This window comes from Trichechus manatus, unplaced genomic scaffold (genome assembly GCF_000243295.1).
Source record: "Trichechus manatus latirostris isolate Lorelei unplaced genomic scaffold, TriManLat1.0 scaffold00059, whole genome shotgun sequence".
Lineage (NCBI taxonomy): Eukaryota > Metazoa > Chordata > Mammalia > Sirenia > Trichechidae > Trichechus > Trichechus manatus.
The window spans coordinates 15,144,066-15,163,736 of NW_004443995.1; the positions used below are offsets into that span (position 1 = coordinate 15,144,066).

General features: G+C 38.4%; 1 protein-coding gene across 2 annotated transcripts in view; it reads right to left on the minus strand.

Moving 5' to 3' along the window:
* GAB1 (GRB2 associated binding protein 1) overlaps window positions 1–19,671 on the minus strand; it is a 150,587-nt gene that overhangs the window by 23,653 nt on the left and 107,263 nt on the right. For both annotated transcript variants that reach the window (XM_004378857.2, XM_004378858.2), the window contains exons 3-6: window positions 11,566–11,791; window positions 6,973–7,574; window positions 5,627–5,712; window positions 5,132–5,435 (exon numbers count right to left, since the gene is read on the minus strand). In XM_004378857.2, the coding sequence (XP_004378914.1) occupies window positions 5,132–5,435; window positions 5,627–5,712; window positions 6,973–7,574; window positions 11,566–11,791 (1,218 nt within the window). The remainder of the gene's footprint in view (window positions 1–5,131; window positions 5,436–5,626; window positions 5,713–6,972; window positions 7,575–11,565; window positions 11,792–19,671) is intronic.

A 19,671-nucleotide genomic window follows, 5' to 3' on the forward strand; every position in this document is an offset into this window, starting at 1 on the left:
TTTTGTAACATTTTACATTAAAGAGTATAATTATTCTTACATCTTACTCTTAAACCTTAGACTGAGCTTTCTAGGGACCAACCTGTCACTTGCCTGCCTAAAATCCTTTCACGGTGTACTCAGAATAAAGTTCAAACTCATTGGCCTGAGGGTTTATAATACCCTCAGGAACAGGCAGCTGCAAGGCATTTCTTTCTCTTCTCCATCTTCCGTCTCTTCCTCCACTCACCACTCAGAACAAGGCCTATCTCCTCTCTTTTTAAAAGATCTGGGCATCTGTTGATTCTGACCAGAAGATCCTTCCCCAATCTTGCCCTCCTCTACCATCATGTAACTGCCACTCATCCTCTCAGACTGTTCTCAGGGAGCCTTCCCAATAGCGCCAAGAGCTTACCGCAGCCCCTTCCATGCTAACTGTGACAATGTATTTACTTGTCTATCTCCTGAACTAGACAGTGAGCTTCTTCAGGAAAGTGATCTTTCCGTCCTCATTTCTGGAGATCCGAGGCCTAGCAAAGAGTATAACTGGTGAGGTCCATGTGTATAGTTGCTGTTTATGTTGTTGAAAAAAGGTATTTCCACTGAATAGGTCATTGGTCTTGCAAAATTCTATCAAGTGATCTCCAGCATCATTTCTATCATCAAGGCCATATTTTCCAACTACTGATCCTTCTTGTTTGTTTCCAACTTTTGCATTCCAATCACCAGTAATTATCACTGCATCCTGATGGCATGTTTGATCAATTTCAGACTGCAGAAGTTGATAAAAATATTCAATTTCCTCATCTTTGGCATTAGTAGTTGATGAGTAAATTTGAATGATAGTCGTATTAACTGGTCTTCCTTGTAGGCACAGGGATATTATCCTATCACCAACAGTGTTGTACTTCAGAATAAATCCTGAAAAGTTCTTTTTGATGATGAATGCAACACCGTTTCTCTTCAATTTGTTATTCCAGGTATAGTAGATCATATGATTGTCTGCTTCAAAATGGCCAACGCCAGTCCATTTCAGCTCACTAATGCCTAGGATATCGATGTATGTCTGCAGTTGTTTCTTCTCATGTTGAGTTGTGCCATCTCAGTACACGAAGGTCTCAAAAGCTTGACTCCATCCACGTCATTAAGGCTGACTCTACTTTGAGGAGGCAGCTCTTCCCCAGTTGCCTTTTGAGTGCCTTCCAATCTGAGGGGCTCATCTTCCGGCACTGTATCAGACAATGTCCCACTGCTATTCATAAGGTTTCCACTAGTCAATTTTTTTAGAAGCAGATTGCCAGGTCCTTCTTCCTAGTCTGTTTTAGTCTGGAAGCTCTGCTGAAACCTGTCCACCATGGGTGACCCTGCTGGTATTTGAAATACTGGTGGCATAGCTTCCAGCATCACAGCAACATGCAAGACACCACAGTATAACAAAGGGTCCATGGTAATACAGTAAGTTTAAGTGTTTAGAGTATCTATTTATTTCTCAGCTTCAATTACCCAGAACTATTCCGAAAACTCATGTGTACTGCAAAGTACAGCAGCTGACTTCTATAATTGGGGACAGAAACAAGACTAGAATGTTACTCATTTATTGTAGACTCTTACAAAGTAGACAACCACGGAAACTGTTTATATTGGGATTTGAACTATGCTGTGCTTTGAAAACTAATGAAGGCCACACTTGATAGAATTATATTTCCTTATTATGAGTTTCAGTCAACAAGAGACCCTGAAACAACAGACTGTCATTATTAGATGTCATAAAATTTTAATTGAGACTCATAAGAATGCTATGAATGATGAGAAGAATTTCATGACCACACAAGACATTTGTTTTACAATTAAAATTTTTAAGGATAAACTCTGCTACTAGACTGGAATTTGCGTTTTAAAATGTGTTTTTTTGAAGCGTTACAACCTTCTAAAGACAGGTAAAAAAGTTAGACCTGCAACATTACTTTCCCATGCCTCTCTTTTATCATATTTATTTAAAAAATGGAATAGTACTAAATAAAAGTAAAATCCTGTTTTCATTACTATAATTTTGGTAATCTCTTCATTGCTATGCTAAACCTACTCTCTTTGATTTCTCTAAAAATTATGTGAGTATTTCATTCTGGGTGCTCTTTCTCAGTTCATTCTGTTTCTTAGTAAATATACCCAATAAGTAATCTGGTCAATGAGCTCATGATTGTCTTCCAACAGCTCAAAAGACTGAACACAATCTCCAGAAGTAACCAAGTCCCATCTACTTTCTTCTGTTCTACTGTAGAGTCACTTCAGATTGGCTTAGAGAACTAGGACAATTAATCTCTTATGTACTAAAATACACAGTGCTTTTACGATGTACATAGGAGGTATAATTATACATATATGTAATATCTATGATATACAGTATTATACATATGCCATATTATTATGATATAGACATATTAATGTGTTTTATAATAATATGGTGTACATGAACTCTTTCTGACCTAGATGATACTAAATGAAGTGAGCATATCATTATGATCTTAAAACTTTTCTAATATATAAATAAGGTTCTTTTCTGAGTCTGTATTGAGCTTACATGTGGCATCAATAACTATGAACTATACTGAGAATTTTCAGGCTGTGTTCTGCAGAGCCCAAGGAAAGGAAGGAGTAGGTAGGGGAGCAAAGCAGGTCACGCTTAGAACCCTGTACTTTTTCCCAAACCTCCATCCTCATTTATGTTGGACTTCATGATAGAAAACAGTTAAGCTTTGGCTTAAAAAGTAGCAATCTGCTACTAACATGCTCTAATTACAGGAAAATAAGGAAAGCACCAGTTTTGCATTAAAATAGATATTTCAATATTTCAAAGAGTTCATGACACTATAAATCTAAACACATCCACACATACTTCTGTATATTGCACGTAAAAAAGAAACTAATAATGTCTAAAACAGACTTAAAGACAAATGAAGACCAAAAGAAACAGAAGGAAAAAAATGATCAAGTAACAAGCCTGCAACACACACCTTTCTGCCTACTGCCCTGCCTCTTTGGCTGTCTGGGTGGCCGTGGGTGTCACACAGGACTATCTTTCCATAGGGGCGCAGGGAGGGTAATCAGCACACAGGGGCAATCTCTAAGTTGCGCCCACCCCCCCACCCATTTCAAGATGAACAGATGTTGATAGCGGCGACGCGTGAGCAGAAACGCCATTCCCCCTCTCGTCCAGCTGCCTCAGTGAGGCGCCTTTCATATTTGTGGCACCTCTGAATGTCATTCCGTGCCTCATCAGGGGCCCCCCTGGGACTGCACGTGGGAGCAAGTGCCCCCCTCTGCTGCCCCATCCCCTCTACACTTCTGTCTTCCCAGTAGTTTGGACCAAAGGGGGGTGCCTGACCCAACAGCAGCCAATCTATGGCTTGGCCTACAATCAATCACATAGCCTGGTGTGAAAAGACAAATTGGACTAATCAAATTCTCTCATAGCAATCTGAAGTGAGTAAATAATTAATGAGGCAATTAGCAGCAGGAACCAAAGCTTCAAGAACACACAGAAAGGAGCCATGAGGCAGAACAGAAGCCACAGAGGCACACTGTAGGCCAAAGCTCTTGTGGAGCAGAAGCCATTTAAAGTCGAGGTTACAGAGTAGAAGAAAGCAGAAGAGGGAAGGAATGTGCAATCCGGCAGTGAGAGAACAAAGGAGATACAAAGACTTGCCACCAGAGACAGAAACGCAGACAGCCAGCAGGCCACGGAAGGAGTCCCCTAGAACTGCCTCAGGTCCTGAGAACTCTAGTTTCTGCGCTAGTGTGTCCTTACTCAAAATAAAACAAAATCCTTTTTCTTCAGATACTCTGGGTGAGTCTCAAGCTCTGTTCCCCACAACTGGAATGTAATTAGAACAAATATTAATGATCCAAGTCCAGGTTAATGAGAAATTTACACAAACATGACATGTTCGTAAAAGGCTACATCCAGCACATGAGACTTTTCAAATGTGCTGAACTCCCCTGCAGGGTGCCCTATGCGTCACACAGCCAGCACAGTAACTTATTTGGTTCTCAAGATTAAGTCACATTAACAGCATGCTTCAACACAGCGAGTTGTCTGTGTTTTAGCCACTCAAACCCCCAAATTTTAAAACTTGGGTCTATATTACCAATTTGGCTGAAAAGTTTCTTTTTACACTGAGTTCTCAACAGACCGCGCTACTTCAGAATTTAATGTTACTTATGAAAGCCAGCAGGAGAGAACAGGCCAGAAGCACTTGCTTATAGTATATAAAAGAATAGACTAGAAGCACTTATTTATACCCCAGCATAGATGGAATAATTTTTAAGACATTGTTATACTGACAGAATGGAAAGATTATATAGGCAACCTCCCCATCCTTAAGAATTACATCAAGTACATTAATAATTTTAAGCCTGATTTGATAGTCTCTATTCTAGAGAAGAGGTTACAAAATACCAGTTGAAAGGCTATATCTAGCTTGTAGAAGTGTTTGGTTTTGGTTTGTGTTTTATTTTTAAATAATTAAATTAGCTCATAAACTCACTGCCATCGAGTTGACTCTGACTCATAGCAACCTCACAGGACACAGTAGAACTGCCCCATAGGGTTTTCAAGGAGCAGCTAGTGGATTTGAACTGCTGACCTTTTGGTTAGCAGCCATAGCTCACCACAGCTCTCAACCACTGCGCCATCAGGGCTCCAAATTACCTCATAGAACTTAAAAATCAAGAGATAATACATATAAAATCCAAACTGCCAGCTTCTCTTGAAACATCAGATGATTTGCCTATATGGACCCATATTTCCAAAAGTCAACAAAGGACCGGAGCCCAGTAGTAGGAGCCCCATTTAGATGGGTCAAGCTCTAGTTTCTCTTAACTGTCTCCTGTCACCTGTCAAACCCTGTGGGTATTTTAGTTTGTAACCTCTGCTCTAGAGAGAGGAGAGCTAAATCTCACCTGGGCATCAACATATAACATGATAATTATTAATCTATAAATAGCAGTATTGCTTTACTTGAATAAGTGATAACTAAGGTAATAGGAAATACTTTAGAATTTCTCATTCCAATTCCATTTTGGACTTCATGACAGTAAAATGCAGACCGTAATTGGCAACCCAGATCCTTTCTCTACGCCACCCTCTCCTTACCTTTTCTGTCTGGCTTGAGGTTCCTATCCACAGGGGGTGGTTCACAGTCTGCCACAGGCACTGGCCTTCTGGGAGGGGTCTTTGGGCTGGACCTGAAGCCCATATGAGCAGGAGGAGGAACTTGCATTCCAAATGAAGAAAAATCAAATGTCCCTGGTGTCATTGGCACATAATTTGCTTCCTGAATTGGTTCTGTGAAACTGCTGGAATGTTGCCGTGGCGGAGAGTTGGGATTCATAGGAACGTAATTTTCATTCAGTTCTTCACTTGATACACTTCCCACTGTCAATACATTTTTGATTTTCTAAAACACATACACATTTCTTTTAATAAACAAAAACTACTGTCAAATGGACAAACACAATTGTAAGTCACACCTATGCATATGGATATGAAGGTACTACTATTTCATGATCTCCTTCAGTTTCAGGGCATTAAGTGCAGGTTCTGACAATAAGATACATTCTAGGATGCCAAGGTCAATTATATACTTACAAAGTGGTTGTGGAAGCCTTCAAGTGAACTAGATCTATCACTTGGAAATGTTCGTGGGATATCATAGCAGTCTTGAGAGCTAGCATCTAAAATAAAGAACAAACTATCAACATTTCTTCCCATCTTTGCCAACTCTCAGGGTGATCAGGAATGACCTATTCTCTCTCTCTCCATACACACACACATACACACACACACACACACACACACACACACACACGCTCTCTCACTCACACACACAGATTTTAAAAAGTATGCTCACAGCTCACAGGATAATACTATCTTGAATTGGTAAATTAAACCACTTGAAATTAGAGATACTCATATGCCAACCGATACCAGTATCTGATTACAACAGTGAATGAATGTCTAGGCCTGGGATGAGATGGGATTATCTAAAGATGGAAAAGAGAAATACCTCTACTTTCTCATTTTTTCTATCACCTTGGGAATAAGTGATATTTCCCTTCTAATCAGGTTTTTCACTTGCTTCAAGAAGGGAGTTAGAAAATGGTATTGAACCATTGAATAAGCACTAATATAAGTACTATTCATGATGTCTTAAATTGTTACGTTCTTTAAGACAGCTGGATAACTCTACTGCAAAATACATAAATTTTAGTGGATAGTTTTCAGGGTAGGTATGTATATTTACAACTTTAGCTTTATATTTTTAGGAATTTAAGAATGTCAGAATAACCAGACCCAACTTTCTCCTCTCAAAAACATGTAACTTTTGGTGGCAGACTCTAGGAGATGGTATAGGAAAAGTATACTCAACTGGCAGTAATTGAAGTGGTTAGGGATAACAGAGTGCTGAAAAAAATTAAAAACAAACGAAATGCATAATGGCTTGGTTGGAACTGAACATCACCTGTCAGATTCAACATGAAAATTGCTTTTATAGGAAGGAAGGAAACAGAACCCGACAGATATGTCAGAGAAGTGTCCATAATGACACACAAATACACGAAATGTTGCAACCTGGAGAGGCTTTGTGGCTGGTCCATTTCCTGCTCTTCTGCCCTATCAGGGGCCTACCCACCCAGGAAATACAGAAAGTGGGAGAGAAGGAGGAGGCAGGAAGGCATTACGAAGGCCATACTTTTTCAGAGATGAAAAACTCTATCTCCCTTCCAGCAGAGCATGTACACAGACCCACATACATGCACACGCACCCTCTCTTCCAGAAATCTACTGAAACTGGTATCTTGGCTACAGAGCTGGGGAGGAGGAGGGAGGGAAGGACTGTCGTTTCATCTCATACTATTCTTAAAAGAACAAAAATTTAGAAAAACAGACTTTCTATCATTAACTCTATTTAGGAGAAACCAACTAGAGCTGACCTTTTCGCAATTTGTTCAAATCCACAGTGGAAATGGTATTGCTACGTGATGGTGGCACTCCTGCTGTAGGGATGCAGTAACTACTGTCAGTATCTGAGGCCGTGCGTGTGATACTACACGTTTCCACAGGAGATCGGTCATGAGCTGGATGTGGTTTTGGTGGCCGAGGTGGAGGAATATCTGGAATAGTCTCTAGCTTGGACGTCTGTCCCAGGGTTCCTTCTGGAAATGTTCGTGGAATCTGGTAAGTGTTACCAGGTGTTGGAGGAATGTCGTAACTAATAGATACATGCCGCATTTGAGTGTCTACACTCGACGTCCCAGATGGGGTATTAAAAACATAGAGTTCTCCATCTGCTTCAGTACTTGATGGAGATACCTTAGGTAAAACATCGTGGGAATAGCTCCTGGGCAGGTTATAAAGGCTAGAGTCTACAGAAACTGATGCAGTGCGCAATGGTACAGAGTCATACATCATTTGCTGTTGAAAAAAGCCATTCACTCCGTGTTTGCTCTGGGAAGAAGCAGGGTTTTTATGAGAAGGGACGTTATCATTGCAGTCTGTTTCCAAAGAGGTGGATTTTGCAGAGTCAGCATGTGTTCTAAATAAAGATTGTTAGCAACAGAATAAAAAGTTAGTATGATGAAGACATAGGACTACATTTCAATAAATATATTCATACATTAGCAATCAAAATATATGGCTTTTTTCACTGGCTTTTTTGGTATGATCCATAAGAATTTAAAGCACAAAGGCTTCTTTAGTTTTTATGATTGTACACCAGACAACAAAACCGCCACCACAAAACTACCAACAGCATTCTCCTTAATTCCTGTCTTGAATCTGCCCACGCCCAGCTCCACCTATTAAATCCACACATAAAACCGCAACCCCTGAAGCACTGGAATTAGATACAAAATTGAGAGAAAGGGAAATGATTAAGGCACAGACACAAGGAAAAGCTTTTCCTCTGAAGAGCATGCAGAAACCTAGTGCCAGTACAATTTTATAAATATGATTGATTGCCTTTTAACCCACCTGTGGCAAATTCATTGTTCTGTAAAACTAAATGATAACATGGTACTGAATCAATTCAAGGTGACTTACATATGGAGGTGGTGACTTATTAAGTTCTATGTATCTTCCTTTCTACTGATTTTCTTTAACAAACATTTAGCCTATATAATGAAGAGGCTCAAAATATAAGACACAGATTTAACCAATTCCAAACAGTAAGTAACCTTGAGAAATCTTACTGAAGAATAGTTTATGCTTTGGGTACATTTTCAATCTGGGCACAAGCCAAGATGAAGCTAATGATACAAACAACTCACACTTCTTTAATGCTAAACAAGATACCTGAACTATCTATGCATGCTATTCATAGTCCTGTAGGAATTTAAACTTAATATTTCTCTAAATAACTTGATTTATTAGTAACATCTGGTGCTGCATGTTGCATTTATTCATTAAACCCTCCCCCTATGGGATCAGAGAACCCATGTTGTGCTATCCTGCCTGTGCTTCTCCCTTGCCAATTATTCTCTTGTCTCATTTACTGGCTCCTTTCTCTCACTCCACCTGGAAATGGCAAACTGAGTTCAGACCCCAAATCTTTTACTACACGTGCTATGACTTCACCTTCCACTGAATATTCACAGCTCCCATCTTTGCACTAAACACTTGACTTCCATATTTTCAAACTGCTTAAATGGCATTTCTGCCTTGCTCAATGTGCCTCAAACCAAATTCACTTCTCAAATGGATCCTCCTTCCTGACTTCCATTAAAAGAAATGCCTTTATCCAGATCTTCTAGACTCAAAACCCAGCCAACTTGTCTACGATGCCCACCGTCGCTTGGGTACATAGTCCTTCCTCCTGTCCACGTCTTGGTTCCCCTGCCCTATTCCCATTGTCACCAACCCAAGTTCAGGTCTGCATCTCTGATGAGATCCAGATTACTGAACCCTCCTAACTAGATTTCTTTCTCTAGTCCTAACTGGACTTCATCAAATCAATCTCACTGGGACCATACTGTTAAAAGATAAATATTTTCAAAACACAATTTTCATTTCACTCATTTACTCAGAGAAAAACCTACTAAGGGCCCCTACAGGTTGTGGAAACGACACGAAGGCCACAAACTACTCCACTTGGCATGGAGGCTACAACTAATACTCTTGCTCCAACTTCAATGTTCTAGCCTATTTCCTACTATTCACCAAATCACACTCTTTACTCCAGGCAGGCTCTCCTTGTCATCTACTTCCCATCATGTGCACTCTCCTTTCCAAATTACTGATAGTCTCCTTTCTCTCACCAACTAGGTGTAATTCAAATCTTACTACTCCTGTGAAGCTCTCTCCATCTTAAAAACACCTGCACTGTCCCATCTTGGGGTTTCTAAAGCACCTAGGCGTATTTTAAAATTTGCACTTCAATTCATTCTAACATGCGAGTTAAGAGTAGCTAGAGGTACAATGAGTAATAAGTAAAGTTTCTTGCCCCTGACTAGCTGATAACTTAGTGGCAAACACACAAAAATATCAAGCTACTTACAATACTATGATCAAGATATGGAGGCATGACCATGATGCTATGGAAATCCAGAGGGATGTTTATTCCATCCTGGTAGTTTGAGAAATGCTTCCTAGAGGAGCATTTACGTCTGAGCTGAGCCTTGCAGGATGAATAAGAGTTTGCAAGGCAACTCTCATATACTGACTTGTTCTATAAATACTTAAATGCTGAAGGCAACTTTATCTGAATGGCTGTATCTAATATAATATAATATATAATATAATATATAATATAATATAATATAATTAGTTTGTCCCTACAGGACAGAGTAGAACTGCCCCGCAGAGTTTCCAAGGAGCGGCTGGTGGATTTGAACTGACGACCTTTTGGTTAGCAGCCGAGCTCTTAACCACTGTGCCACCAGGGCTCCACCTAGCAAAATGGTGGGCATATCAAAAACCAAAACACCAAACCTGTTGCTGTCGAGTCGATTCTGACTCATAGCAGCCCCATAGCGGGTACTTTATAGGTATCTGTTATTCAGCGGTCACTTTTGCAAAACACAGATTCAAAACATAGCTGGGCAATGATTTTCAGCATAATTTCTTAAATTACAACAGGAAAGCTGTTATACCAGTAAGATCACTGAAAGATAGTATATAAAAATAAAATGTGCTGAAAAAATGTCACTTAGCTGTTGGTTTTATTTAAAAGCTCATATTGAAAAATGATTTCAAGATTCTGTGAAATAAAATCTTAGTTAGTAGCATAGCTAACAAAGTTGCAAGTGTGTAATTTTAAATACTCACAGCAAACAGGCAAAATCAAGTTAGAATTTGATATTATTGACTAGTATTGATTTATAAAATTGTTCTTTGTTTCATAGGTAAAATCCCATTACAACAAATACATATAAATCCACTTTTGGAATGTTTGTGGGTCTTTACAAATTCTACATATAACATTTTTGAACAAGTGCTCTGCCTGGTCCTAGCCCATGAAACAGTCACTTTCTATAGGAAAAACGGTATTTTTTCTCATAAAAGTATTTTATATCTCATAACCCTGCTTAAAAACATCTTTTACATCTATTATGCAATTCACTCCCACTTTTATTTTGGAAATTAAGATAATGTACCCAAATAACCAAACAGGACCTCGAGTCACAGAATTCCTTGGTTTCACTTATTATCATATAGCTGCTAATGGGAAAAACAGGCCTCCTGCTCCCTTTTCCAAGAGTAAAAGAATTGCTCTCCAGCTCCCTCTGTCACCTCAAGCATTCCACCTACCCAACACTGAGTGACACGAACGATCAAATTAAAATATCTGATACTTTAGAAGAGGAGGGGATGTGGGAACAGGGATGGGGATGACAGGGAAATGGAGGATTTAGGAAAGGCTTTATGATCCTTCCTGCAGCATTCAACTCCATATACTTTTTTCACTTAATATTTTGTAAAGTTAAAGCTTGGGAGGTAAGCGCTGTTTGATTACTAGGTACAAAGACTGGAAATAAAGCTTTTACCAATATATTTATCAAATTTCATTACAATCCAATTTGTTTATTCCACACAAGTTGCTATGATGGGATTTTACCTGAATGATTAATTTCTCACACAGATCCAAAACAACCACAACACACTCACTGCAATGGAATCGTTTTGCTTTCAAAATCTTCTAGTAGTAGGTATTCCTCTCCTTCTGCAGAAACCAAAGATGACCTTTGGCTGGTTTACAATCACATAAGAAATGGAGCAAGATCACCATTTATAAATCAGTGAAATCTGTTAAGCAAGTAAGACTGTAAGTCTGTAACAAAGACTATGAAAGTATAGAAAGATTTCCAAAAGGGCCGTGCAGATACAATGGTTCTTTGCCCAAAGATGGCAGAGACTGGGCACCTTCAATAAAATCTCCTGAATCTCAGAAATCATCAATGGAGGGATATAAACCTGAAAGATAAGCCTATATAAATGGCTTAAGGGTAAAAAATATAACGGTAGGATTCTTAAACTTACACCCACATACGGGCGCACGCATACACACACACCCACAGCACACGAGTTACCTCATGGGTTCAGGCTTCTTGCTTTGACAGTTGATTAGCAAGAGGTAGTCTTGAGGATCCTCCTGGATGCCAAGAGTTTCCAGGTGTGGTGGGAGGTTAATTAGCTGATATGGAGGAGGTAGAGTAGCAGAGGATGAATCCACATGTGTGGATGGTGGTGCTGTATTTATAGCTAAAGGTAAATCAGCTGGTGCTTGCAAGGAAGGGCCAGGTGGCTTCACAGCATCTGCAACATGAAAGTTTAACTAACATTGTCTCTCACATTTCAAGAACTTTTTTTCTTTATTAAACAAAACTTTGCAAGTTTGGAGATGAACTGTTTAAACACACAAAAACAGAGTAAGCCATGGCAATGTTAGTTAAGACAAATATGACCTACATGGCAGCATTTACAAAGGAAAGAATTGATTCTTGTGAAAGAGATCTGAAGAGTAGGACCCTTTCTCTATTCCAGAGGCTTTAAAAAAGCCATGGTTAACACTGCCTGGATCAGTCTTTAGTTTTGAGGCTACTGGGAATGAAAACGTCCAACAGTCTTAGCAGAAGAGGTAGACTATTCTTCTTCCAAAATAAAAAAGTGCTTCCTAAGTCAAATCAACCTTCTAAGGAGACCCATTTTATTACGTGGCATCTACAGCCCCATGGTGCTATGGGTACCTGGGTCAGAGCTTTACTCTGTGTTTATATTGCTGTTCATTCTTTTCTTTCTACTTCTCAGTGGGCTAGGCAGAACTATTTCTAATTCTAGGACTGGTGAAAATAAAATCGACTCATGTTCAAATAGTTTAAGGCATTATCACTTCTTTCCTCAACTCATAGCATCCTTTGCCATTTAGTGGATTTCTACAAAACCTTCATAAAAAAGGGATCAGCAAACAAAAACATAGCACTTACTATGTTCTAAGACAACATGTGAAAACAGCTAAATTGTATACAGAGAAGCAATTTGAAAACCTAGAAGTAAAATCCCACTGCAATCACTGACATAACCAAGCATAATTTTAAGGGCCCAGAAGAAAAATGCTCTGTTCATCTAGTTAGGTGCACAAGGCTGTAACTAATCCAGAAAAAGTAAATGCTTATACATGAATAGATAAATTTGTTTATTGTCTCTTTATAATGTAAGAGAAAAGGCTGGGTCGAAATGCAGATTTTTCACAACAAAACATAACATAAAAGATCCTACAAGGTGGTATGGGAATATATCTAGAATTCACCAAGGAGGGGCTAAACATCAGTTCTGTCTTCTCTAGATACTTACAGAATGAGCATAAGTGCTTTTGATAATGTCTTTATGTATTCAACTTTAATATACATATATACACTGCAGGAAATTTTATTTAGCTCATTTTATCTCTTCCTCCTAGGCACAGAAACTCATATCCTAATTGTAAAGCTTAAATACTAGTATCTTAGTATGGCTGAATATAACAGGTTATCTCCAACCATAGGTCTAAACTGCGGTCTAATTTCCAAGTCAGGAGCCCTGGTGACACAGTGGTTAAGAGCTACAGCTGCTAACCAAGAGCTTGGCAGTTTGAATCTACCAGCTGCTCCTTGGAAACCCTCTGGGACAGTTCTACTCTGTCCTATAGGGTTGCTATGAGTCAGAATTGACTCGACAGCAATGGGTAGTAGGTAGAAGTAATCTCCAACTGTAGGTCTAAACATGCAGTCCAAGTGCATGAGGTGCACTGGCTAGGAATTGAACCCAGGTCTCCCACATGGAAGGCAAGAATTCTACCACTGAACCACCAATGCCTCATAGCAGGTCCTCAATAAATACTATGCAAAAATCTATGGTTCTCAAAACAGACAAAAATATATCAGAACTCCTATGTTTCACTATGTCTAACATGTAGTAGAAGATCAATAAATGTTTCATTCACCCAGCAGAAACTCAATGAGCACCTTCTCTATCTCAAATTGGTAGAGGTTAAAGCAAGGGGCACTGAGATGTGGACTCCCAAATCTGCAAGACCCATATAACTGCACATGCAGTTTGGAATTTGCTCCACAAGGCATCTGTTGTTAGTTCCAGCCAGTCGATTCTGACTCACGGTGACTCCGTGTGTTACAGAGTAGAACTGCTCCATAGGGTTTTCTTGGCTGTAATCTTAATGGAAGCACATTGCCAGGCTGCTTCTTCCATGGTACTGCTGGATGATCGTTTAGGTTAGCAGTCAAGTGCAAATCATTTGCACTACCCGGGGACCTTATGAGCCCTAACCAAACCAAAATCAAAACCGAACGCACTGCTGTCAAGTTGATTCTGACTCATACTAACCCTACAGGACAGAGCAGAACTGCCCCATGGGGTTTCCAAGAAGCAGCTGGTGGATTCGAATTGCTGACCTTTTGGTTAGCAGTCAAACGCTTAACTGCTGCACCACCAGGGCTCCTTATGAGCCCTACCAGAAGCTAATTATGTTTGAAAACCTCCTTTAGAGAATTTTGCCTGAGTAAATAGAAGTTGAGTTAATTTCTCACTTTTTACATCTTTTATGGTATTGCTCCATGCCATGTCAAGTCTTCATACAAGCTCATTTAACAAAGACTTTATGCCAGGAGTTAACTAATTAATTAATTCTTATTTATGGAAGGTGACAACAGAAAAATGAATTTTTGGATATTATGCAACATAATGCCATAATTTCAGTGGGTACTCAAAAAGAACTGCTGTTGTGTGTAATAGATGTTGATTATAAATGGTGTACATAATGTACCTCTATGAAATGTTTGATTACTTTGATTCAGTCACAAAATACACAGTACTTATTTAAAGGGATTTAAGATGCCACACATTAGTTAGTGACTCAGAGTAAATCCTGTGGATTGTTAAACTTCAGAATACTATGTAGAATACTTAACTTTCAAAGAAGAGTTTAAGGAAAACATATGGCATTGAGGGGCAAAAAGGGCAGAGAGGTCAGAAAGCAGTTAATGTGTCCTACAAGCTGTGCTCACAAGTTATTTTATATACTCCGTTATCCATATCCAGTAAAACAAAACAAAAGAACCAAACAAAAAACACTAAACCCACTGCCCTAAAGTCGATTCCGACTCACAGCGACCCAAAAGGATAGAGCAGAACTGCCCCATAAGATTTCCAAGGACTGGCTGGGGGACTCGAACTGCCGACCTTTTGGTTAGCAGATGAACACTTAACCACTGTACCACAAGGGCTCCTATGCAGTAAAGACATAGTAAATTGCATAAACCAGTTTAAGTTTTAATTCTGACCAAAACAAAATAAAACACAACACTGGAAGCACTTCACTATATAAAACAGTACGAATTCTAGTTCTCCATTGTAATTCCTAAAATAACTTTTCCAGGTGGTTATTTTTATAGATAACTGTTTCTTTTAGTATTTTTGCTAAACTTGATGGCTATACACTGGATCAATTGAGTGATTCATCTTAAGGAGGTAGGAAAAAACCACACAGCCAGGCAATCACATTTGTCTGACCTTGTTTCATTAAACACAGTGGGGCGATCTCATTTTTAACCTTCCATTTCTCCTACTTGCAAATGACGAAAGTGTTTTACCCTCTTTATAACTGCAAGATCCTCTCAATTTTCTGAGAAAATTTTGCTCACACTAAGTGATGACTTACATGTACTTCTAAGAGGCAAGAACCAGAGAAAAACTTTCATTATTTTCACTAACAAGCTCATGAAACAGAAGACCTTTAAACAGCCATGAAAAGAAAGCCCAACCACTCCAAACAATAATGGCATACAAAGGACTGTGGAGGGGCAGGGTGGGGGGTGGGTGGGTGCTGTTCTCCCACTTTGGCTCAGAAAATACATCATCTTCAAAGCTTTAGTCTCTGGGGTTATTTTACTCATATTAATTTGACTATATACTCAGCTCCATATATTTTAATATAAGCATTGCACTTTGTCTAAATATTCTCTGATACAAAATTTCTCTCCAGAGTTAACCAACTGGTCTGAAAAAAGACTTCTGTTTCGCCTCCGTTCTAAGCATACAAGTAGCCAAGCAGACCACTTTGTGTTCTGTCTCATTTGGGTTTCTAAGTTATTGCTCTTTCTAAGGAATGCTGGCATCAAGTTTCTGAGAACAAAACAATGCAATGGTTCAGGGTTTGCTTATGTGTGTAAAATTCTTTCTCATCTTTAGGCATAAAAAAAGTATAATTAACATTCATTAAATATCTAATTAAAAAAAAGGTCTAAAACTCTTAGAATTTACTTAGAAAGTTAATAACTACTGCTAAGGAAAGTCTTAGCGAGCTTTCAGTGAGGAGTAGATTATTACATAAGATCATGTGAGCAGATTCATAAACAACAAACTGGCCCACGACTCTTAGCCTACTATAAAGTTTTATCCTGTTTGGAACCAAATACTCTGGTGATAGTGTCCCTCACAGAAGTTAGGGTTCGTAGATAATGCCTCTAAATACTCAAAAAAAGATTTTTTTTTTTTTTTTTTGAAAAACCAAATGAAACGAGAGCTTAAGCCCAGGGAAGTAATTCTACTCTTTACTGGCAAGGAAGAACACTTCAGGGAGGGCAGTGGTGGTTCAGTGGCAGGATTCTCGCCTTCCATATGGAAGACCCGGGTTCCATTCATGTAGCACCACTCGTCCGTCAGCGAAGGCTTGTGTGTTGCCTTGACGCTAAACAGGTTTCACTGTTATTTCCCAACTAAGATGGACTAGGAACGCCTGGTTATCTACTTCGGAAAACCAGCCAATGAAAACCCTATGGATTACAAAGGTCCAATTTGCAACTGATCATGTTTCATTCCTCTGCGCACAGGGTCACCATAAGTCAGGTATTTCAAAGTTGATGTGTTAGGTGCTCTGATTTTGTAAGCAATAACTTTCTGTATTTGAGCGCGTAGTAGTAAAATTGGTATTGCCCACATTCTTGTCAAGAGACCACCTAGAATTCTTTTCTCTAAAGATGAGCTACATCTGCTGATAAACTGTTCTTTGGTTTCCATTACAAAACAGTTTTAACTTTTTTTGTTTGCAACTAAAGGCAAAAAGATCAAAGTTACCCTGTTTTTACTGATTTACCTGATCTTTTGTAGAATTTTCTTTGTGTATAGAGAAGCATTTTGAATAGGTACTATGCTAATTATCAAATAAGAACAAAGAGGGTCCATAAAGAATCTGTGGAAATAACCATCTTCTCCCTTTTGAACCTACCATCTTTTTGTAGAAGAACATTTCATGAAGATAAATATGACAAAGGGATAAAAACAAGAAACAGCAGTAGTTGCCAATTTCAGTGAAGCAACCTGCAGTTTCTTCAATTTATTTAATCAAGTACTGAAGACCCTTAATCATAGCTCAATCTGTTTAATGTGTTTCAAGAGGAAAAAATTCTATCTTCTTCCTATTTCTCATGTCCCTCTCTTTACTAGATGGTGAAAATATTCTTAGAGACTTTAAAATAAAACCTTAGGAAGTTCTGACAAATGCCATGATTCTTAACCAGAATCATTTGTGGGAATTTTTAGAAATCTAGGTACCTCAGGAGACTCAATGAAATAAGATCTCAAGGGCAATAGCTTGAACATGTGTAATAAAATAAAAACAAGAAAACAAAAGGATATAACTCTCTGGAAAATTAATCCTCAGGAAAATACAAAATTAAACTACAAGGAGATATCACTACATACCCACTAGAATGGCTAAAATTAAATAGACTGATAATACCAAATGCTGGTAAGAATATAGAGGGATTGGAACTCTCATTCACTGCTAGTGGAAATACAAATTGGTGCAACACTTTCGAAAACTAAATGTACTAAATCTACTACAAAATCAAATATACATATACCCCATGAACTAGTAATTCCACTCATGGATATATTGCCAAATAACTAAATGTTAATGTTTACCAAAAGACACGTATAAGAATGTTCACAGCAGCTCTATTTGTATTAGCTAAAAACAGGACAACAATCCAAATGTCCATTAACATTTAAACAGGTCAGTAATTTGTGATATATCCACATAGCAAGAAGAAAGAACTCCTGCTACATGCTATAACATGGATAAATCTCACAAACTTAATATTAGAAGAAAGAAGCCAGACTCAATGGTTCCATTTATACGAAGTTCATGAATAGGCAAAATTACTGTGACAGAGGCAGAATAATGATTGCATTTGGCTGGGGGTTTTATTGGAAAAGTGCATGAAAAAACTTTTTAAGGGGCTGGAAATGTTTCATTTCTTGTTTCACATGGTGGTTACACAGATATAACAGATATCTATCTATATATCTAGATAAATACATAAAACTATATTGAACTGTACACTTAAAAACTTGCGCCCTTTATAGTAGTTAAGTCATACCTTAATAAAAGTAAATACGAAGAAATAAAACTTCCCTGATTGAGAAACACTGCTTACAGGATGAATTTAGTAGATGTCTAATAAGACAAGGAGACCAAGAGGACACCTAAATAATCGAGGTGAATTTCAGAATTACAGATGTGCCACCCTGTATGGTTAGAGCTGAGCAGCTAAATCTGACCAGAAACAGCTCTCAACCAAAATACCAACTTTGAAGGCACACTGAACCTCCTCTCAATTCCCAAACCCCTCAAATACTACGCGTTACACATAATCCTCTAGAAAAAATTATGCCTTTGCCAGACTACCTTATTCAAGGAAAACAGTAATCCTTAAACTTAACAGTTTACCTTTGGATTGTTTCATTTTGTTCCTTATTATTTTTTTTTTTTTATAAAACTTCCGATTTAAATATGGAAAGCCCAGTCAAAAATGCGAAACTGACTGCAGTCTCTACAGTCCAACTCAAATATTTTCCCATTCAAGAATCAGTAAACTGCAAATCTTACAGTGTCTAAATGTCATGCTAGTATTTGCTTATGCTGGAAAGATATTTGGAAATATAGGTAAAAACTGATCTCCATTTATTATGTTTCAGCACTTTAGTTTTAGTGAAAATATAACAACAATCATAATAACCACTGCTGTCGAGTCAATTCTGACTCATAGCGATCCTATAGGACAGAGTAGAACTGTCCCTATAGGGTTTCCGAGGCTGTAAATCTTTATGGAAGCAGACAGCACATCTTTCTCCCGCAGAGCATATGGTAGGTGGGAACTGCCAACCTTCTGGTTTGCAGTCAACCACTTAACCACTGTGCCAACTGGGCTCCTTAACAATCATAATAGTTAACATTTATCGACTGCTTACTAAATGCTAACCAATAAGGATTATCACATTTACTCTTCAAAACAACTCTATGAGGTATGTGCTGACATTATATTCTCTCCGTTTTACTGAAGAGGAAACTGATGCTTAGAGAGAATATAAACATTTTCCTAAGGTTATGCAGCTGATAAATCATTTAAATCCAGGCTTACACCTTCACAATGTTCACCATCACATCAGAACATCCCAAGACAGACTTAATTTCAGCCATACCCCTTTGGTCTTTTAAAAGTGAAAAAAAGCCAATTTCTCGTTCAATTTAGGTTGGTTTATCAACAGAACAATCCACGGGAAATAATGACATATTAACATTCTTGTTTTCGAAGAAAGATTTTGTCAGACTAGGCGCTGTGACCCATAAATTTTGTACTACTTCTGAAACCATGACTAGAGGACAAAGAGGTAAAAACTACTGGTAAGAACTGTATCAACACTTCTTTATAGATATATGTCATATCTTGAATTTATCATAAAAGTACAGTTAATATAAAAATGACACTGAAGAATCAGCAGTGTGAGTGGGGGGTTTTGTTGAGGGCTAAGATATTTGGTCTTAAAGTGTCTCCCCACAGACTGCTTACTAGTTATAATGGGAAAACATTGTTGTTTTATTATTATTATTATTTATTATTATTATTTTATTCAGTGGAGAACTCAGACAACACCATGATTGGATGATCACAATTAACTAATGAGGGGCAGATGGGCATCGTGTGCCCCAAGATGTGCTATCCTAAGAAGGACACAGCATTACTTGTGCAGTATTCCAGCCAGGAACACACAGCCTGAATCTAATCTAATCACAAGGAAACATCACACAAACCCCAAACGAAGACCATTCTATCAAAAAAAAAAAGTTCCAAGGGGAAAGCGGG